Source organism: Paroedura picta, chromosome 12 (assembly GCF_049243985.1).
Source record: "Paroedura picta isolate Pp20150507F chromosome 12, Ppicta_v3.0, whole genome shotgun sequence".
NCBI lineage: Eukaryota > Metazoa > Chordata > Lepidosauria > Squamata > Gekkonidae > Paroedura > Paroedura picta.
In genome coordinates, this window is record NC_135380.1 from 23,019,414 (window position 1) to 23,042,436 (window position 23,023).

The 23,023-nt window shown below is 44.1% G+C and overlaps 1 protein-coding gene across 2 annotated transcripts; it reads right to left on the reverse strand.

Annotated features, from left to right (window-relative positions):
* Positions 1–5,706: 5,706 nt before the first annotated feature.
* On the reverse strand, positions 5,707–23,023 carry LOC143821738 (SH2 domain-containing protein 6-like). Of its 2 annotated transcripts, XM_077306066.1 has the most exons (17): positions 22,383–23,011; positions 21,316–21,341; positions 20,168–20,202; positions 19,933–19,949; positions 18,719–18,860; positions 18,012–18,073; positions 16,912–16,990; positions 15,097–15,216; positions 13,655–13,683; positions 13,445–13,481; positions 12,357–12,417; positions 11,566–11,596; positions 11,240–11,264; positions 10,269–10,300; positions 9,506–9,589; positions 7,643–7,801; positions 5,707–7,113 (listed from the first exon to the last, which is right to left on the reverse strand). In XM_077306066.1, the coding sequence occupies exons 1-17, from the start codon at positions 22,383–22,385 to the stop codon at positions 6,997–6,999; spliced, it is 1,059 nt and encodes a 352-aa protein (XP_077162181.1). In that variant the 5' UTR covers positions 22,386–23,011; the 3' UTR covers positions 5,707–6,996. The 2 variants fall into 2 exon arrangements, 1 of the variants encoding a protein (XP_077162181.1); XR_013225892.1 differs by lacking the exon at positions 5,707–7,113 and having other exon boundaries at positions 7,708–7,801; positions 8,137–9,589; positions 22,383–23,023.

Genomic DNA, 23,023 nt, shown 5'->3' on the forward strand with positions numbered 1-23,023 from the left:
GCCCCAGGAGGGACAGCTCCCATTATTGAAGTCTATGGAGATGGCCCTATATTGTTGAGCCCTGTACTTGCAAACAGGGGGAGCTCTCCAGGAGTCTATAATGGAGACTTTGGGAGGCAAAATGCAGTTTAGTCACAGCTCTAGCTGGGAGATTCCAAGTGATTTTAGGGGCGGGGGCTGGAGAGGGCAGGGTTTGAACCTTAGCATGGTACAATGTCATGGAGTACACTCTCCAAAGCAGCCATTATCTCCAAGGAAATGGATTTCTATAGTTGGGTGGCTGGTTGTAATTCTGGGTGAACACAATTAAGCCTCATAACTCCTAACAACACTGGATTTATGATGCCTCATCGCCTTTTCGTGTGGAATACAGTACAGAGGACTTTGGGACTGTGGTGTCTGCAATGCTGGGCTTGACCACTTTGCACAAGGAAATTCCACTGAGGAGGGCCCCCTCACAGCCCTAGTGTCTGGGGGGGGGACACACACACCAGATCTTCTTCCGGAGAGAGCCAACTGATGCAGATGACGATTTTGCCAAACTAGTAAGACAGAGACAAGGAAGGGAGGGTGCTGCTGATTTAGCAGCTGGCACATGTAAATTCAGTGAGGTCAGACTGGTAAGATTACAATCACGAGCAATATGTCTCTGGCAAAGGCTTGGGTTCCAGGATTCCTAGGCCGCAAGGAATTTGTGTTCTACCCACATTAATGCTTCCCTGATGCAAATTCTCACAGCTTAATGATGGAACAAGTTAGGGCACTGGGCCAGAACATCTTGTGCTCTTATTCTAATATTGCTTTTTTTTTTAAAGGCTCTAGTTCCAAAGGTTGCAGAGAATAACTCAGAAATGTGTATGTTTAGCTTACTGAACTAATTCATTTCCAGCCAGCATCATGCAAAGACCCTTTCCTAGGGATAATACTACATTTTTGTATTAAGTCCGCATCTCTTATGGCTGCAGAGAAACACTGTGCTCAAGTCTGCTGAGTTCTCAGAATCTCTGGGATTCAGACTTGAATGTTCACAGTTCTCTCTTAGGCCTCTAGTTGCCTCCCTTTGTGCTACTGAATGTCATTTATGTCTTACCTTCCAGTCTGCAGCACTAAATGTATTGGCCTCGACATGTGCCAGTAATGCAAGAGTGCATTACACGAGGGGTCTTCAAAAAGTATTTTTATATTTTTGTTGGAAACACTGAGGGCAGGAGTAGTGGTAGATCTAATTAACTATTCTGTATTGTTTTACCTTAAGCCAAATTGGTGTAGTGGTTAGGAGTGCGGACTTGTAATCTGGTGAGCCAGGTTCGATTCTGCAATGCAGAATCTGCATTCCCCCACATGCAACCAGCTGGATGAGTTTGGGCTCACCATGGCACTGATAAAACTGTTCTGACCAAGCAAGGCTCTCTCAGCCTCCCCCACCCCACAGGGTGTCTGTTGTGGGGAGAGGAAAGGGAAGGTGACTGTAAGCCGATCTCTGAGCCTCCGTTTGGTAGAGAAAAGTGGCATATAAGAACCAACTTCTTCTTCTTATCTCTTCCTGGTGCTTCTAGCAGCTTCTGTATTTAGTTACTGGAACATCAACTTCTATTAATAGTCCTCCACACCTGGACTCCCCCTTCCCAACCAGAATGCAAACAAAGTCACTCCCATGGACTTGCCCAAAGTCTTTCACTAGCTCTGGAGGTACCCACAAAGGGCCCATCAGATTTCTTTTCATTTAATGAACCCCCACTTCTTTGACATTACCTTCCTGATCGCATCAAGGTTTTGTTTCAGGGCTCCCAGCCCCTGCCCCCAAGGTAAAAGATTTGCTATAAAAAGAGAGCAGAGACAAGCATTGTCCATTCTCACACTGGGCTCTACCTTGTATGAGACGCAGCTTGATGGACAGGCTGTTGCTTCTGGAACCTTTCCCCTTGACACAGCAGATGGTAAAGTAAATTGACCCCAAATTTTCCCTCTTTCATATCCGATAATCTCTTTATTTCTTCTGTAAATATGATCTAATATTGTTTATGTTGATAGGGATAATTTTGATTTGTTTTCAATAAAATTCCTTTTTATTACTTTTTAGAACTACCTCTGTCTAAGATTTCTTGCTCTTCTTATACACAGATGTAGTATCTCGCTGGTTACCGCCTCTTTGCTTATTAGTGTCCTACAGTTGCTAATTTTCCCCATCATGAAATTCAGGAGACAGGTCTATTTCCTGTAATGCTACTCCCTGGGACCTTCAGTGCACAAAGTAGATGCTCTGCCACTGAGCTACAGTCTTCCCCCAGCTGCCTGTTTCATTCTGTGTCTGATACTGGTAATCTAATGCAGCAACTAACATGACATTGATGATGGGCTATCCCCCCCCCCTACGCACACATGGTTCAATTCACACATCATTGGCTGCAGCCAGAAGTGGGGAAACATACAGCATGACAACGTCATATCACGCTTTCTGTTCTATTAGGTATTTGGAGGCAGGGGAGAGACCTACAGCAGCTGCCACCCTTGTTCTGGGCCTCTTCAACGTCTCCTTTTTGCTCAAAGAAAACACATGACATTGTGTGACTTTGACATCTGCCCCCCCCCCTTGCGCCTCTGGCTTCTTTTGGAGACTGAGGACACCTGGTGGGCCTTTGGATGTACTACCACTTAAATCTGCAGCCCCACAAATAGCTCTCTGGCCCCCCCAAGCCAATTTTTTCCAAAGGAGGTATGATTCGGTACTTTCTTACGAGGCTAGGTTATCATCAGTGGGCAACACCTACACTAACTATATCTTGTATTGATCTTCACTGCACATAAGAATGGGATGTAGTATATATTTTGATGTAGTCATTCCTAAAGCATATCCAAAAGACTTAGATGGGCAAATGGGTTTCTTTTAGTGGCCAATAAGTGACTAAGCATCCTCCCATATAGGGGTGCTCTATGGCTTTAGTAGCCACGCAAATATGGCAGCAGTTCACATGCTGAAGATGTCCTCTTCACAGAACCACGGTAACAAGGAAAGCAAAAGGAACAAGGAGTGAGGTTGCAGGAGCAAAATGGAAAGCTTTGCCCACAGGAGAGGAAAGCTTCCCATGACATGCTCCAGTTCCCTCCTTTGCAATTTAGGAAAGGTAGAGGAGGCCCTGTCCACTGGGCCGCGTCACCCCAACTCAGGCTCAAATGACATGTCTCACCTACTGGTTTTAATCCGTGTCTAAAGGAGGGATGAAAGTGAAGTGCAGCCTGATTCTTGAGAGTAAAGATTGTGCATGGAATGCAGTTGACCCTGGAAACTGTTTGCCAGCAATGCTAATTTTTGCTGTCAGTGCCCAGCAGAGAAGAAGTCCCTGGGGGAAACAAACTATAGGGGTTTAGTATCCCTCACCTGTATAATCTATAACTTCTGGTTTTAAAATGGGATGGCTATCTTCACAATGTGTTTGTGCTCCTTGAAGTCTCTCTCTCTCAAATGTTGTGAATTCTGAACTGTGACTCTAACTGACCCCCAAGTATGGCCTGACCCCAACCACCTTCTGTGACCCACAGATCCTCCTGCAGTCACAGGCCTATTGTCCAGACTGCCCAAAGAAGTCACGGCTTACAATGATTCTAAATATAATGTGTCCAAAGGTATTCCAGTCAGAACCACTGGAATACCCTTGGACACACTATATTTAGAATCATTCAGGTCTGCTTACAGGAAAATTAAGTGCAGAATTCTGGATATTGAATTACAAGAATTAACTAGTGTAGCTGATGAAACATGCTGCCCACTTAGTATAGGAATTCAACCTAGACTGGTATCTACAGCCCCATATTTTTATCAATTAATTAATCCACAATGGAGAAGGGCCCTGCAGTAATGTCCTAGGTCCCATGGGGCCTGTTTTTCAGTAGATAGAGTATTCTTCCAGGTCAGTTGTAGTCAGTTTTACATCTTTGGGGCTGGGGATCTTGAGAAAGTTTTGTTCAATGCATCTTAATCTCCTTTGGGGGATATAAGGAAGCCGGTGGTCTCACAAAAACTTGTATTTTTAGAGCAGGTCTGGTAGCATGGAACTATTAGACAGCAGAGCTTCGCAAGTGCTGGGATCCCCAAGCAAAATTCCTATCTTGGTGATTTTTATTTATTTTTGGGGCTTCACTAAGCAAACAAGAAGGGTAGGGAAATGTTTCTGCATTTTTCTTCCTCCATGGAACTTTATTCCCCACCTGTTCTTGCCCCCGATAGGGCTTCCCTCCTCTGCTATAAAATCTCACCCCTCTCAAGTTCTTGTCCAGACAATAGTCACTTTCCTGGGGGACATGCATTCCACCAAGAATCTCTCCAGAGCAAGCCAGTGAATTAAACTGGAGCTGGGCCACCATGGTAATCATACCCTTGTGTAGTTAATGATAAGACACCAGACAGCAAAAAGGCAAAAGAGGTTTACCGAAGCCCTTTAATTTAATAGTCACAAGGGTTACACTTCAAAAATCAAAGCCCAGAGTTCCCACAGGTTGTAAAATACCCAAGAATAAATAAAGGACCATCATTCTTACTACAGAATTCATCAGACAGTCAAAATAGTCTGGTCATTTCCCACTGTAGGCAGAAGTTTGTATGGCTGCCAGTAAATGTAATGGTTGAAAAGACTTTTAATGTAACGTAATGTAATAAAAAGACTTTTTAAAAAATTGAGCCGGGCACATTTATCATTTTAACATTTTCATGCTACTTAACTACTGTACCTTTATTCTCAAACAAATGCTCTTTGCCTGATTATTGAATTTGAAAGCTCTCAATAAATGCTCAATATTATTAATACTGAACATCCCTCTATTTTATACTGCTGCAAGCACTTTTCCGCCTTCTATATTGATTTATTTTGCTATAGTCGGCCCTGTATTGATTAAAAAGCAACTGAGGAATTGATTCTTTTGGTCAAATAAACCTCGCTGCCCTACAAGTAGGCTCTCTCTTATTTTGTAGTTCAAACTAAGCATCACCAGTTGCAGTCTATTAACTGGCTCACAGTCTTCTTGGAAACATCTGGCATTATTGCCAGCAGGATGGCTGGACAGCAGGGCTTCTCTTATTGTCTTTGCTTACTAACGGGTGCCTTTGTATTTGTGCACAGGCATTGACTATTCATAGCCTTTGTATTCAACTTGATGCAACCCAACCAACTTCAGAAGCTCAGGACATCTGAAGGATGGCCTCTCTCCATATGAGACCACCCACCTCGCCAGCAGGCACAGCGGGTGATGTCTTCAGCTGTCTAGCCAAATTTGAGATGGTAATAAACAAGGCATTCTTAAACCTTGGAAGCTGCTTGCCCAAGAAGATCAGGAAGGCAACCTCACTGCCTGGATTTCACAGAGGCCTACCTTTTAATGTATGATGGGAAGGATGGGTGGTTTTTATGACAGGTGTTTTAATGCAGATCTGTACTATTGTTTATTGTTTATCTGAATTATATCCCGCCTTTCTCTTCAATGGGCTCTCAAACCAGCTTACATGGTTCTCCTCATCTCTATTTTTCTCTTCACAACAGCCCTCTGAGGAAGGTTAGGTTGAGAGAATGACTGACTTGAGGCAAGTTTCCATGGCAGAGGGGAGACTAGTCCAACCCTCTAATTGTCCCCTAGAGCAGGGGTAGTCAACCTGTGGCCCTCCAGATGTTCATGGACTACAATTCCCAGGAGCCCCTGCCAGGATTTGCTGGCAAGGGCTCATGGGAATTGTAGTCCATGAACATCTGGAGGACCACAGGTTGACTACCCTTGCCCTAGAGCACACCGGGTATCTATTATTATTAATGGTTAACTCTTATTTATTCCATTTTGTACCTTTATAGACTGTGAGCCATCTTGAGTGTAGTAAAGGCAGAGCACAAATCTTGAAATAAATACAAAAAATAGATATCTGAAACCTCCAGCATTGATAACTCCAGGACATGTGTATACACTAACCAATTTTTAAAAGCCATTCCCAGATATATTCAAGAACAAAAATCAGACAAAATAAAGGCAGTGATTTACTAGGAATTGTCCCTAGTGAATAGGGACATGTTTGAGTCTATGTGTTTGGGTATTTCAGAAGCTCTGATCAAAATCCATTTCAGATTTCAATAGTGTGTCCACAGGAGCTGGATTTTTTTTTCAGGAAATTAAAAGTCAGTGCAAAAATTGCAAAACCCTGTGTAATTTGTGAAATTATTTTGAAAATATTAAATGTCAGTCACATTTTAAATTGCAGACCTTGCAGTCTTAAGTTGAGTTACAGTCTTCTAAGTTCATTGAAATCACCAGGCTTAGAAGGATGTAACTCCTAGAACTGCCTGGTCAGTGTATTCCTGTTCAGTGACATTCAGTGGCACATGTGAAATAAGAATAACGTGGCTTACAAGAGAGTGCTCACTTTTCATGCAAAAGGTCCCAAGTTCAACAGTTGTCATGTGAGGTCATGTGCGTGTTTAGCACAGGGGGAAAAACCCATCTGTCTGTGTTGAGGGTGGGACGGCTGACAATACTTCTGTGGAGCTAAAAGGGTTTATGTGCGAGAAAAGCCAAACTGTTTTCAGAAGAGAAGTAATGAACTGCATAGGATAACATAGCTTAACAAGATCCAGTAACAATATACTGTAACTGAGATTAACTAAAATGTGCAACTAACCCAATACATCTCTCAATATTTTATAAAGATTTTAAACAAAAGAGGCTAGCATAACTTTCCTGCGGTTGGGCAAAACTCGTGCCTTTTTACCTCCGCCCTCCATACCAAAATTCCTTTAACTCAAGACGTTCAGTCCCGTCAATCCCAGGCGAATATCACAGGTCAAGCATCCTCTTAATTGGCTCTGGAAGGATAGCTGGAAATCGCATTCAGTCTGCAAAATGTCAGGAAGGATAGCCAAGCACCAAGCTTCAGGACTTTGGCATTACATCAAACTTGCCAGGAAACAGAAGAGTTCAGTGGGGATTGCCCCCTTTCAGATAAGGGCTGCTCTCCAGGCACCTGGCTCATGGCTTCACAGGAAACAACAAGCAAGTCTGTTCCTTGGTGGAAGTGGTGCCGTCAATCAGCACTAGCGGACGCTCCTTGTAGCTCTGGATGATGCTGGAGACGTTGTCAAAGAGCTGGCAAGAAGATGGAACAGAAAGGGGAGAGTTGGGACGAAGGTCAACAGAGACTAGTTGGCCAACCTCTTCCCTGACACATTATATTTTGCAAAAATTGCAAAACCCTATGTAATTTGTGAAATGACTTTGAAAATATTAAATGTTAGTCACATTTTAAATTGCAGACCTTGCCTGGACCTAACCAGAACAGAAGACCTATGTGCATGTGCTTCACCTCTGACTAACTACAGATGCGTAAGGGGTTCCTGGACAAGACCAGAGTAAGCAGTTCCAGAACATCCTGAGCCCCTGATCTGGCCTTCTAAAAATAAAACACTGCAGAGAAATTTCTCTGAAGTTCTCCCCACTGAAAGGTTTGCATAATTTGCATATTTCATTTATTCCAGTTACAAAAAGGGCAAGCACCCCCAAGCAGGCTTATAACTTAGATTACTTTTGCCCAGAATATTTCATTTTTCTTTTCCACACAGAGCACATATATCTCTGCAGAGGAGCCCCTCACATCCAAAGGGCCTCCAGTACAGACCTCCTCGTGGCTCTTGCCGTCTTTGCCAAGAGTATACTGGTGGCTGCTCTCCAAGTAGCGGATGGGGATGTTGTAGACGCGTTTTTTGTACAGCACAACCAATGTGTAGGGCTGATTCCAACCATGTCCTGAGCTCTGTCTCACCATGTAGGCGCTGTCCTGCCAGGGGAGAAAAGGAGAACAGGAGCGATGTTAGGGGAAGTGAGTGGAGAGAGAAGAGTCTGAGTGGTCCCACATCAGGGGGGCTCCAGCACTACAAACTAGGCACAAACTGAATGCTAACCAGTGCCAGACTGAATACCATAGAGACACAGCCAGGGAATGGGGGCAACGCTAGCTCTTTCTTCCCACATTGGTGTTTTTGCGCCACAAGCCCAAGAAAACATGTGCTCCAAAAGGGCCATCAATGCTGTGCTAGTCAAATAGATCTGGGAAAGGAGTTCCAGTGTGAGGGTGCCCCCACAGAGAAGGCCCTGTCCCCAGTAGCTACTTACCTTGCCTCTGAGAATGGGAGCAACCCAGAGACAGCCCTCCGGCCCAGCTCTTAATAGTCAGGTGGATTCATATGGAAATTAGGTAGTCCATTGGAGTTTTGTAGTTCCAAATCACTTTAGAGATTCTGAGGTCAAAAGTACTGTTTTGTGTCAGGAAACAAACTCTTTGTTTAAGCACTAGCAAGTGGTCGCTTCCAAAGGAGAACCAGGAATTCAAGTGTGTGTCACTCTGTTCTTTCCTTAGCTCTATGGCTGACATTATTGCCTTTAGGACTGTGACCTAATGAAGTTTCAGGGATTGAACAGGACTATATGTTGTCAGCTTGCTTTGTCTCCTCTTCAGCACTTACAACCACCATGACTACCATTCCCAAACCATTTCTCCTAATCTTTGGCCAACAATCTAATGTACTTGAAAATCTAACTATCAGAAACAGTTCTCTCCCTCCCAATATATACTCTTGCCTTGAGCAAGATTTTGGAGGTGGGGCAAAATATTTTAAACCCATATCATAAATTAAACATCCCCAAATCGCGATATAGCCCAGGCAGGATTAATAGCAATATAAGAAATGTGCTGCAGTGGGGACCTGGCCAAGTACAGGAGACTGTCTCTGTTGTGGTGGGGGTGATGGGAGGCATTGAGATTTGGCTCAAGATATTTTGATGCCTGAGGTAGGAAATTCAGATAACACACCTCTCACACCACTTTCTACATGGAATATTTCCTTCAAGTACACTCCCGCTGCACAACTTTTGTTAGTATTATCAGAAACAATTTGCCAGAGGATGTATCCACAGGTTGTGCCCCGTATTTTAGATCTGTCTCGTCTGTTCTGTCCACCAATATGTATCCCGCATGGGATCCCATCTTGCCACAACCTCTGACCCAGAGCCTTTTCACACAGAAGCTTCCCTTCAGTTTGGCAGCTGAACTGCAGTATCTCTCCCCCTCTGATCTTCCTTGCTTCATAGTTTTCCTTTTGTTGCTGGCTCTGTATTCTCTTCATCATTGCTAGGCTTTCTCAAATGATGTGAAGAAGCAGGGGGAAACAGTGATGGAAACACAGGAAGGTGACAAGCAGAAAACCGTGATATGAGGACGCTGGGGTAGGGTAGGGGGAGCAAAGCACCCAAACTGTAGGAAGACCACTGTGTGAAGAGACCCTTGTGACAGGCAGCAGTCTAGACTCCCCGAAATCCAGATACTGTTGCTAGATCCCAAATGTAGTCAGCTTCAGCCAGCCGAGCTGGAGGACAAGCATGATGCAAATATTCTGCTTTCTAGCTGCAAAATATAAGGCGAAATAGAGAACAGCAACTGTATTATGGCCACCATGCTGGACAATTTTGGGGTATGCACCCATACCTTATTAAATCGGAGGAGGGCAGCCTCTGCTGTGCGCCGGTCACAGCTGCCTGCGTACCAGGCCTTGTTCTGCATGCTGGAATCCTGAGAGAAGACAGCAGGGATGGGTAGAATGCAAACACAGGTGTCAGAAGGGGAACACCAAGTAGATGGGCCTAGATGACTACATTCTCCCACCATTCCGTTCCAAAGTCAGCTTCAGAAGAGGGCAGGATGATTTTGTAATTGTCTGCAATGGGGACCATAAATTGCTCCCCCTGAGCTCCTTGAAGGAATAGCAAGACAGAAGAGCAAATTAAACTGAAAGAAAGTCTCAAAGATTCTTTCTGGGATGCTTTAAAGATAAAATACCCATTAGAAACAACTCCCACCCCCGGAAAAAAAAAAGGATTTGGCATGTTTTGTTTCTGTTGTAAGGCTCAGATCTACCTCAGAAGTAAGAGGTCCTCCTTAAAGTTTCGTTTTATGGTACCACTCTTGAATTCCCCTCATCCATGGTTGGACAGGTGTGTATATAGGGTGGTGTAGGAAGAGAGGTTTCTGTCCTCACAAGGAAATCCTAATAGGATGATGCCAACACTATTTAATCAGTTGCAGGCCTCTTAAAGGCATGTTGGAGCTGTACAGAAGTAAGGGAAGAGTGCCACGTCCCTCTGTGGCTCTTCCCATCCCTCTATATTTTCTCTCCCTGTGGCCTGACACTCTTTAAAAAAACAACCTGGCAGGAAAGCAGTGAACCCCCAGGCAAGGGCTTTGTGCTCACCTCTGCCAGAAATCCACTCTTCAGCCCCCCTCCTGAAAGAGAAGTAGCACTCTCAATAGTTTCAGTGGCACAATAATTACCCTCTCAACATCTAGAGATGCCCGTCCCCACATGTGACTTTGGGATCCCCTGAAATTATAGCTCATCTCCAGACTAAAGAGATTAGATCCCCTGGAGAAAATGGCTGCTTTGGAGGGTGGACTCCATAGCATTATACTCCACTGAGGTCTCACTCTGCATCAAATCCCATCTACTCCTGGCTCTACACCCAGAGTCTCCAGGTATTTCCCAACTGAGAGCTGGCAGCCCAATTTGCATCCCACCAACACTCAGCCTCAGGATAGATCACTCCCCTCTGCAGGAAATATGAGACTGCAGAGAACAGTTACTGAGAAGAATTAGGTAGGGGGAGGGAGAGTCCTTCCCTCCCTCCCCCCAGTCTTCTCCTGTTTTCTGCTCAGTCTGGCTCTAAAGCTGTAGGGACAATAGCCCAGGAGGGGGCTGCTTGCAAGGGAGAACCAGTGAATGTACAAATCAGTCAGCCAATCCTCATTCCCTGAGAATGCTGTGGTGGCCCCCATGAGGTAGGGGGAGGAATGATGGGGGACCCTCACCTGCCCTTTTCTCTTAAATCACACATCTGTGTCCATTTCTTTCTTACTTTGTCCCAGCCATCCTGCAAAACCAGAACTAAGCCCAGCTGGAGAGGAAATGAATGAAAGGGATTCAACGAAGAGGCAGCTGGGGCTAATGCCGCCCCATCTCACCAACCCTTCCCCCTGCAGGTCTGCATGTTCCTTGCACTTCAGATCAGGGAAATGCGACTGGGATAGTGATGTGGGGCTGAGTCAGTCTCAGCATCTTGCTTGAGGTACACTGGCAGAGGCTGGAGTGAGATGGGCTGCAAAGAGATCAGAAGTAGCTTTTGTCCCCCGCTTTAGGATTAAGATGCTTTACTGTGTGGTACTTACCCTGAGGTTTGTCCTCTGCAAGGCCCTGGAAGGAGGGAGAGGTCAGAGTGTTTTAAGTTCCTGGCTCTATGAGTTACTCATCTCCGCCAATTCCCCACGTCTCTCCCTTTCCCCAGCACTTTTCTGCACAGCACAAGGCTGCACAGCTTGGAAACCATGAAGCCCACTGAGGGCTTGCAAAACATTTTATATTGGTTATTTTGCTTGGTTCAAAATGCGGCTGCTAAGGTCCTCAATAGGTAATCTCTCCTCCAACCCCGCACTCCCAAAATCTCCAGGTATCAAAGCTGGCAATTTTAGCAATTCTCCCTCTGCTTTTCACTCACCGGTTGTGGTCCAGACTGGGAGATCTTTGCCCTACATGTGCAAGAAAAACAGTGAGACTACAATGGATCTAGAAGGAATACCCTGCAATGTGCAGGTTTCAGATTCTGTCTGAGAATGTAGGCCTAGGGTTGCTTCCAGAACCAAGTTTTCTTCTGGTTTGGTATCCAAGTTGGAGTGAGTTTTCTTGGAGCACCTACACAGCAATATCTCCTAATCATTAACGTTCCACGTTTTCCCTGTTTTCCTCCAATATTTCCCAAACCTGATTTGATACTATTTTTAAAGACTGCAGTCCAAACATATTTGCACACATAAAAAGGATTGCACTTTTGAAGATCTCTCCCACATCAGCTCCATGTTCCTTGCCTCTGTCCTCTGCCAAAGCTACCCCTTTCCACACACTGCAGCAGGACTTTAAAAAATAATTAAATTGGTCATTGTTAAATCACTATATAATTATAACATTAACAGTCTACTGCCATAGTACATTATTTCCCTTGAATTCATTTTAAAAATGTGCCTAGCTCTTTTCGCTACAGATATATCTTTCCTTTTATATCTGTAAAGTGAAAAGGGAATCATTAGGGATCTAGCACAGCTTAAACAACTCACATCTCCTAGGGGGGCAGGATATTGGCGAATAGTCGATCTGGTCAGCTCAACTGCAAATGCCAGGCCAATGAAGCTCCAAGTCCATAGTTTTAAAGCATTTACAGAGATTGTGGCAGGATCTTTTCCTCCCTCCTACCTGGGATTGAATGTGTGCATAAATATATGGAAGCACATTCACCTGGGTTGCTTCAAAGGGCGAGTGGAGACTGGACAGGTGGGTAGCCTGAAGGGTACTGAATCTGTAAGGAAACAAAAAGAAAATCAGACTGAGGAGAAATGCGGTGGGCTGGACTCTGTATGAGTTTAGGATTGGTTAGTTTCTGATGAACACAAGCACCTCCAAGGACATGGTCTGAAGGTATGATGCAGCCACCCTAACTAAGGAGATCGGGGCCTGGAAGAGACACTGTCTGGGAATTTGATGTATGCTGATCTTTGGAGACAAGGTGAGATATAAACAAAATAAGTTTCATGAATTAGGGCAGTTAATAAATGTAATTATACATTTAAAAATAAAGTTTATACAGGGCTATCCCTGAAGCTACTCTGGAAGCTTCAAATGGTTTAGAATGCAGTTGCACAGGTTCAGTGGAGAGCCATATACAAGCTGCACTGCCTCCAGATTAAGGGCGAGATCAGATTCAAAGTGCTGGTTCTCACCATCAAAGCCCTTGAAGACGGTCTGGGACTGTCGTATCTGGGGGACTGCCTCTCCCTCCTATGTCCCCCAAAGAGCATTAAAATCCAGTAAGCAAAACTTGCTCAGGATCCCCAGCACCAAGGAAATTAAACTGGCCTCAACTTTTCAGCCCTGGCCTGGTGGAATGCTCTACCAAATGAGATCAGAGCCCTGAAGGATCTCAGGCAGTTCCACAGAGCTTGCAAGACAGAATTGTTCCTCCAGGCCTACAGTTGAGGCCTGAAGCAAAATCTGAATTGCCTGTCCTCTCTACCAGAAACCACCAAACAAAACCTCACCAATGAGGGTTATTGTATGACAACTCCCCCCCCCCCCCCCCGCTTTCCCTTATAATAGACAAAGCTAGTAAGGGCAATGTTAACTTAAATTAATCAAAATTTCTGTTTTTGTTTTCTGACATTTTTATACATGTATTTTATCTAACCTGGGATCTGCCCTGAGTTTGCAGCAATATGGCTGGAATATAAATTCAAATATAAACAATTTAAACAATAAATAAATACCTAGCATCCTCAGTGCTGCAACAGCACAAAGAGGTTGTCAGATTCTAGAGGGAGGAGTCTCACCTGTGCTGGGCTCACATGTCAAGTAAATGGATTCTTCCTGGGAAAGGGAGAGAAATCTTAGATACCCAAGAAGTCCACACCTACTGATGTCTTGTGTTCCAGCCACTATTATGAAAACTTACTGCAAGTGGTCACAAGGAGCAAATATTCTAGAACAGCAGATATTCCTTGCAAATTGAATGCATCAGTGCTTAAAGGAATCTTAGTTACCTCATCATCTTTCAGGGCCGGGAAAGGATCTGCAAAGAGATGCAAAAATTGGCAAGAATCAACAGCTTAGAGCTAGTCCTATTAACCCATTCCTGTCTCCCTACCCTCTTTGGTATATGGCCTCAGCTGGATCCCTGGCATCTAAAATAACACAAGGCTTCACATAAATAGTAATCCCAAGAAATCACCCAAGTTCCGTTACAGATGCAGTTTCATAAAAACCCCAGGGTTGGTTTTAAAAATCAAGTTTATAGTCCTTATAGTTATAGAGATACGTATGTTTAAAAATATGTGTGCATCTCCTGCCAGAATCACAGAAGGCTGCCTTCCCACAACTAGCAAAACCTGTTATGCAAATTAAGATAAATCACATACATTTGCTTATTTGCATAACTGATATTACAAACAGCAGCATTCAAGTTTTATGTAACACGCAACCATGTTTATTTTGTCCTAATTCCATGGGGACTGAAATGAAACATGCTTTGTTGATAAATGGAGGCACTGGTCTTAGAAGAGCTGCAGGATGGCCAAGAAGTAAGCAGGAGGAAGAAAGGTCGCAGGAATACGGGGAAGACAGAAATGAAGAGAAGCTTTGGAAAGAAGGTCAGTGTTAGGATGAGATTTTGAATTAAGTGGAGATTTTGGCTGCACTGACTTATATGCAACACAATAGACATTTTTGTAAGATGCTCCCAGATTTCTGCATAGGCCAGAGTAAAAACAACAAAATACTAGTTTTGTAGTGAGAGTATTGACTATATACATAATTGAATGCAAGCTGTTCAGGAGCATTGGCTGGGAAGCATGGCAGTGCAATTTTTCTCAGCGCAATTTCCCCCAAGAGTCAATGCAGTCTTTCCCAAGAGAGCTTGGAGATCATAGAGAATCAATACTCAGTAGAGAGACAAATCGTGGACAGGCAAATTAGTTCGACTGCAAGCTTTGATCTATGCTGAATTGTGCTTGTGGCAGTGAAGCCTCTGAAATTAATTGGCTGAGCTGCTGGTGTAATGGTCACAAAGCATTTGCAATCATTACATTCACTCGGGGGAACAAAGCCATCTGCCTCTGGGAGACAGGGATGCTGGCTTCCAGGTGGGATGCCAGGATCCTGGAATTATAGGCCGTTTCCAGGCTACAGAGAACAGTTCCCTGCAGAAAATGGGTGCTTTGGAGGGGGCACCCTATGGCATTGTACTCCATTGAGATCCCACTTGCCGATCTGGACCCTGCCTGGATATCTGGCAACCATATGAGGGAAAGGGATGGTACCAGTGTGGCTGGGATTAAGAGCTAGCACAGGCACCAGAGAAAGGAGCAGCTTTGCAGAACAGATTGTGGAAGAAGCCTCAAGAAGTGAGGGAGCTTCAGGCGTTATAGAAATCAGATCTGCCCAGCAGTTAGTTAATCACAGCTCAAACTGCAGTACTACTACATACCTATGTTTGTGGATGTTTTCACTTGTTGCCCAGAAGAACTCAGCACTGGCAGGGATACCCGACGGGCAGAGAGCGGAAGGGGTGGAGGTGGGGGAGGTTTCATTTTTCCTGCTTTCAGAGCTGGAAAGAAAACACTTGTATTAGGGTGTGGGAGCCCAAACCTTTGAGATATTGGAAGAATAAAAAATATGGAAGGCAAACATTGGAAGAACCCATTTCTCTCATACTACTGTCAAAGCTACACTAAGCACTGTAAAGGTCACCAAAACAGTTGGCAATTGCTGATTTTAAAAAGCATTGGTCCCTACAGGCTAAGTGCCACCGAGCATGTGCAAGATGTCTGTCCATTAAGAGGAGAATGGCAGTATTTTTAATACTGTGTAGCTAGGGGCAGAGTGCCGCTGAGAAAACCAATGAGCTGATTGCCTTTCCATGTTCACAAAAATAAACACCAGGACAGATCATTTGATCTTCCCTACTGTGAAAAATTATCTGATAAGTAGTAGGAAGCTCTCAATGGAATGAAAGTTCCCAGGTGGGACCTGGGGATCCCCCAATTTTACAGTTCATCTCCAGGCAACAGGAATCAGCTGGTTCCCTGGAGAAAATGGCTGGAGGGTGGACCCCATAGCATTATACTCCATTGACGTCCCCCTGCCCCAAATCCACCCACTCCTGGCTCCAGCCACAAAATCTCCCGGCATTTCCCAAGCCAGAGCTGGCAAACCTATCCTTACTCCATTCTGTGTTCCATCTAGTTCCCATCCAGCCATGAACCACAACACATTGCTGTGGAAACTCATTAGCTTGAGGCCCAAACTGCATGTGATGTTGGAGCTAGTCATGTATAATTTGGCTCTCTAAAAAGCACAAATCAGGGCTACTGTGTTTGGAAGAAGTTAACTCCTCCTATGGTTTCCCTGGTTACTCTAAGCCATTGGGGGAAGTGAGGGAGACAGGCTTTTCCCTAAAGTAGCCTAGGCATTTTCAATCAGGAAAATGGAATGGGCAGGAAGTAGACCCCTTTTTCCTGTTGCTGAAACCTATTTCTATTGTGACAAATGGTAGAACAAGCACATGGGGTATTTATCTAATGGTCTTGATGAGCATTGAAACCCTCCACAGCTATAAAAATGTGGTGGCGATCTGATCATGGATCTTCTCTTGTTCTCCTTATTTTGATCACTTCACCACAAAATAAACATTTGCTCTCCCATTTGGGAATATTAAAAAACTGGATCATAATGTTTGACACTTGCTCATAATGGCCACAGTTTTTCCTCAGGCTGAAATTCCAGCGCCTAAAGGAGAAGTGGTCACATGCTTTTCAAAGCTGACCTTTCTTTAGTGAATCATCAGTACAGCTGGCAGAGTTTAAATATATAAAGAATGCATAGCTGCTTAAATGAATAAAATAGATTTATTTAGAAGAGACACAACTTTGGGGGGGGGGGAGAGAGAGAGAGCATGCGCTAATTAACTAACTGTTGTCCTGCATTAATTCTTTCTTATCGAGAGGCAAGGAGGGAGGAAGTATGCTCAAAGGAGCAGGAAATCTCCTAATGAGCCAATCAGAAGACTAGAGGAAATTATTTGGAAAATACCAGTAAGTTTCTATTTTAGCTATGCTAAATACCCATCTCCTCTGATACCCCCTGTAGGATATGCTTTTATTGTATTCATATTGTATTGTATGCATATGCTTTTATTTTATTGTATTCATATGCTTTTGAATCATGTACACTACAGATATTACATATTCCAGCAAGTTCTACCCCATCCACAACCACCCAGTCACTAGCCTCTTCTGCTCACCTTTCTCTATTGCTGGGAGCTTGGTCATCTCGTCCTCATTGTTACCCTCGGCCCCATGCTTTGACAGGTGCTGCAGGGCCTGAAAGACAAGGAGTTATTGGTAAAGGTATGTAAAGATTTACAGTTTATGTACTTTGACAGCCTCCAGGTCATAACTGGAGATCTCTTGCTATCACAACTGATCTCCAGGTAGAAAGATCAATTCACCTGGAGGAAATGGCTGCTTTGGAAGGTATTGTACCTCATTGAAGTCCCTTCCTTCCCCAACCCCATCTCATTCACCCTCCACCCCCTAAATTTCCCAGCCTAGAGCTAGCATCCCTATAGTCAGCTTTGTCTGCTCTGAATGACAGCAGCACTGCATGGTCTCAGACAGAGAAATTCACATCATCTCCTGCCTGATATTTTTAACTGGAGATGCAGGGATTGAGCCCGGGACCACGATGCATTAACACTGAACCATATCGCAGCTAGGGATGGGTGATTTAGTTCAGATTAGCCAAAAAGTACCTGAATCAATACTGATTCAGGTACTTTTTGGCTGTATCAGAGCTGATTCATCCATCCCTGCATTTTAAATGGTCCAAATTAGCCGTATCTGATTTGGTGATTCAAATGCAATTCAGCTGTTCCAATATAGCCTATGTGGCTATTAAAGTCAATGGGAAATTTTGCCTTTTTGTCTATTTCGTGGTCTGGAGGGAGTGGGGGTTTGAGGTAGAGCTACCAAACTTGCAGTGTAGCTGCAGGATTCTCTCCTCAAAAGAACCCCCAAGTTTCAAAAGGATTGAACCAGGGGGTCCAATTCTATAGGCTTCCAAAAGAGGTGTGTCCCCATCCAACCTCCATTGTTTCCTTTCACGGTGCCATAGGTTATATTGGCATTGAATCAATTTGGCTGAATTTGAATCTTTGAATCTGAACCAGTGATCCAGATTCACCCGGATCAATTCGACTGGAATCTGAAAAGTATTGATTTTTTTTTCCTGTGCACATCCCTAATCCCATCCCCAAATAAAATAAAAAAACAGATGAAGTCTGGCCTACTGGCAACTTTAGCTTCAGTGAAGCTGTTTCTCATATCCAAACACACCACTTACCAGATTGGGCCTTGGCTGTAAGAAATTGTTTGGCTCAGAGAAGCGCCTCAGGACTGGTCGATCTGAGGGCAAAGAGACAACCAGATGGGGTGGCAAAATTCACAAAATTGAACTATGCCCTTCTTGTCTCTGGTCAGTCCCACCTCATCTTCTCCAGTAGTTCATGACTTCTGCCACCCTTTTCCAAGATATTGAAGAGCCAGTCCTAAGTTTACTGGGCTACTTTCTAGATCCCTGCCTATCTCGTCTCAAATTACTGGAAGGAGTAGGGAAAACTCCAGCAAATAAGAGCAGCCCAAAATATTTGTAGCACAGGTCCATATTCTGAGTGAATTGTGCCTCATTGTCTATCTCTTTGCTACCTTTAGGCCACATTTATACATGCAGGAGAATTCTATGGCAATGCGCAGGTGGTGAAATAGGCTGCACCACTTCAGTCTGCTGGTTTCACAATTTGAAATGTTCCCTGTTACCAATGCCCTGCAAATAGAGACCCAAGATGGCAAGTAAATATTGGGGGGAGGGGTTAGACTATTTCTGTTTTCTTGTGCTCGTTTTTATTTGCATCGAGGGTTGTGGGGGGCAGTAGCCATCTCATCTTATTCATGGCATGTGCACACATGGAATCCAATGGTTAAAAAAGATTCTTTCACCGTCTTCTAATGATCATCAGCTTCCTGGATTCTTACCCATACTTTTGCCCTTACCAAGATATATGTTCTCTGCAGCTTCCTGTTGCTTAGCTGGAGCCAGCCTTTTGTTATGGCTTTCATTTGGTGGAACCTCGTATGTATACTGGTCATCGTCCTCTTCTTTCTCCTCCTCATCTTCCTCTGTGTCAATATGAGCCTGAGATATGACCGGAACAAACTGGGTGATACACTGGCTGGCCAGCACTCAAACTGTGTTGCAGGGAATATCATCAGGGATGGTAACGCACTCACAGTTTTTCATCGAAGGCAGATCACGGAAGCTGTTAAATTGTCCCTTTTAAAATGGCCCCTTTTAAAAACATGTGTGTGTGTTTTTGCATACCATAGTAGAACAAAGCAAAAGGTTCTACATTTGAGAGCGCTTTCCTCAAGTGGGAGAGTTCTTCATCCATTGTATTAGGAGCTCATTGGTAAGCTGTGATCAGCAGCAATGTCAACTGACTGACACATGCTGCTGGCAGAGCCTCAATGGAATCATAGTTCATGGGCTTTCCATTCAGCCACTGGTGTAAGACAGCTCAGGGGTGGAGACAGAAAACACAGTGACATTTACACATGCCATCAACAGCATCCCTGGAACCAGCTTGCAAGAAAGTATAGCAAAGTAAATTTACAATACTGCAAGGAAATGACTCGAGAAAATGCTGTGAAGGGCGAGTGCAATGCATAATCAAAAATACTGTGATGGCTTTTCCATGACAAAACCACTGCCACATGCAGAATCAAATACAAGGTTAAAAGATCTTTGAAGTAACCAGTCTCTAAGTGATCTTGGAGTCCATAGGTGACATTGAATTTAAGAGGTTGGATTCTCTGAGTAACAGAAGCACTGGGGAAGATTAGGAGTAGGGTTGAGTGCTCCGACATGCTTCGGTGAGCACCAATGCCCGAGGCGGCCAGTGCCACAGCATGGAGGCACGCTAGCCGGTGCCTGCATGCCGACACAGAGCTCTGCATTTGCGTGCGGGCATCGGCTCATGCGCCACCGCCAACACCATTCCCCTCCCCTCTGTGCCACAGCATTGGCCGCCTCGGGCGTCGGTGCTCGCCTAAGCGGCCAAAGTGCACCAAAGCACTCAACCCTAATTAGGAGGCCGTGATATAAGAACCAGGAAGATGGTGTTAAGATGGTAGGTCAAGGGTTAAGGTAGCAGCACCACAGCACAGGAATAACACTGGGGATATGGCTGGGGGTTCAGATGACTTACCTCTTGCTCGAAATTCTCTAAAAACACACAAAGAGGGTTGTGTTAGTAAAAGCCAGTCAATAATTCAAGAGTTCTACTGGTACAATGAATCATTGGTTCATTATACCAATGATTCATAGGCTGGGTGGATCCCTTTGAACAAGAGGGTAGTCAGACCCACCCTACTCACTGAGCTACCTCATAAAAGTCCTCTGAGTTAATGGAAAGCAAGGTCAGTTATGAGCACTCCACTTACCTGGCCGGCTTGGAGGAGATGGTGGGGCTTGGGGTCTGTACCAGCAAAATAAAGAATGAGATAAATAAATCTTCAGGTGATGCTGTGTTCAGCAATTTCCATTTATACTATGTAATGAAAAGGGGGCATATTCTCCTTCGTGTGGAGGCTTCCCAGAAAAGATTGAGCTTTTTTTTGGGGGGGGGTAGAAGCTTTAAACTAGTGGTTTTCAAGGGGTGTGCCTTTTCCCTACATCATCTTGTCTCTTGAGGGCCTTGGAGTGTGGGGAGTATCCAAGAGCAGTTCATTAGAAGGACTGTAGGTAGCATCCTTTGCCACGTGAGACTGCCCTCTCCTAGTAGGGCTTCAAAGAAATGGAATCTCCTCATAGACTTTGGTCATTCCCGGAACCCTGGTGCTTATATGCATTGTGGCGTTTATGTCAGTATCTGAGACGCGTTGAGTGATACAGAACCAATACACCAATATACATGAATCCTGGGACACCTTAAAAGACCACCAGACTCCTAAATATTTTTGCTTCAACCAACCAAACCTTCACTACCGCTGAGCCAACGGACCAGCAGTGTGATACATGCAAATAGCACTGTGGGAAGGCAGACTTAGTGCAATCCCCTTTACCTGTCTTATCACCTGTACTGATTGGTAAACATCCTTGTCATGGATCTATCAAGTCATTCTCTCCCACCCCTTGAGCTACCTGCCCACCCACTCACAATCTGCCTAAGTTCAAAAAACCCCTTGAGCTACCTGCCCACCCACTCACAATCTGCCTAAGTTGAAAAAACCAGCATTTGTTGAAGTTCAGTATGATTGAAATGCATTAGGTCTGAACTTGTTGGCATGACTGGTATACACACTGAATTGTCTTGTGTGGCAAACAGATATTCTTTTATGGTTTTTAAACCATTTTTGCTCTAATAATAATAATAATAATAATAATAATAATAATAATAATAATAATAATAATAATAATAAATTGTTAATATTTTTCTCCATTTGAGTTTATCCCCAGCCTTTGTGGTTCTAGTTTGATTAGACACCTCTGACTGAAGTTCCATTCACACTCCACTCAAATCCATTTTCCTTTAATCTTATTTCTTTTTATTTGTAAAAAGAACATGATCAAATAGGTATCAGATACTCACAGGTTCTTGTTCTTCCCAAATATGTTCTGCAAGAAGTAAAAACCAGAGAGAATTAGTAAATTCGAGCTGACATTGAAGTTGAAATCATCCCCTGTAACAACTAATAACCATGACAAGTGCTACCTTTAGTGTACGTACAAGCCTGTTTTTAATTGTCACATTGTCGCTTGACCAAGGAAAGGACCCCAGGATGGAGCTGCAGCCATAGAAGCAGGTTGAGTCTTTGACTATTAAGGCCTCTCCATTTCCTCATTGGGGACCTAAAACAGCTTATATCAATATCCACTTTATCCTCTCACCACCCCTGCGTGGTAGGTTTGGCAGAATATGTGTGTGACTGGCCCAGGGTCACCCAGCAAGCTTCTACAGGAGAGTGGTGAGTTGAACCTTGGTTTCCCAGACCCTAGTCCAAGACTCTGACCACAAGAGAACTTGTAACCAATGGGAAAGGCAAAGTGCATCTTTTAAGATTTAAACTAGCTCACAGAAAGCCCTCAACCAGCTGTTTCACACTGACACTAGTTGGCCTTGGTCCTTGCAGGTAGGAATTTCACAAAAAGGCTGCCATATGACTCTTTATAGAGTTCAAAAATACATTAACATCTGGAGCTTCAAGCAACATGCAAACGCTCCTTCCATACACTCTCCAAACATCCTAATAATGGAACATAGTTTGGGTCCTTTGGTACCATAAAGACCTACAAAGTTGAATTCTGTGTATAAACTTTCATTTTCAATGCATTTTTGCCTGTAGCACTAGTTTAAACCAACAGCACAGAAAACAGTTTTGGTGTGGCTAAAGGACATTATTTTATCTTGCTGGGATCAAATCGTACACTTGTGCAATTAATTATGAACTACCCGAAAGAGTAGTGTACATTTTAGAATACGCTACCTGCCAGTCAATATAATGCAGGCCCAGGATGGATCCCATCCCTACAGATATGTACACAGAGAACCTCTTGCTAGGTATAACTGTTCCCTATCAACAAGTTCTGTCTCTGTCAAGTTTCTTCCCAGGATCAGCCAAACAATAATGGCAGAAAGCAGAAAAATGGCAAACTTACCATTCTGGAAGAAGAATAGAGTCACTCTGCCAACTTGGAGCTAGTTCCCATGCAAATGGTGACCTGGGTTTGTGGGGCAAGCACAAAACTCCACTGTGTTTGGGATTTGCATACACCTTACTGATGAGTCAAACCTGAAGCAGCAGAAAGTGAACAAGGGAAAGAGCACAGAGAAACATGGAGAAACCAGCATTGCCACTTTACACACCTCAGTCCTTTACAAACCACTCGAGAAACCTGGTGACTGACTCAACTGTTAGTAAGGATGCCAGCCTCCAGGTGGGACCTGGGAACCCCCCAGAATTACAACAGAGATCAGTTTCCCAGAGAAAATGGCCACCTAGGAGGTAGACGGTATGGCGTTATACCTACTGATGAAGTCCCTCCTCTCCTCAAATCCTGCCCTCTGCAGACTCCACCTCCAAAGTCTCCACGTTTTCCCCCAACCCAGACTAGCAACCCTAGCTATGAACCAAGAGGTAGCCGAGGCTACTCTCTGCTATGCTATGAACTGCACAGCTGGGTTTTAAGCACACAATTATCTCTCAGCCTTCTATGTTCGGTGCAGATATAACCACGCTTCTTTATATTACCAAGCTAAATGAGAAAGTAAATTATAGACGAATTATTGTAAATGGGTT

Coding starts and splice junctions, on each gene's coding strand:
- LOC143821738 (XM_077306066.1), bottom strand. Junction 9,590..10,268: donor AGAGTGGATTTCTGGCAGAG/GTGAGCACAAAG, acceptor GTCTTCTCTCAG/GATTCCAGCATGCAGAACAA. Junction 7,114..7,642: donor ACGGCAAGAGCCACGAGGAG/GTCTGTACTGGA, acceptor TCTTCTTGCCAG/CTCTTTGACAACGTCTCCAG.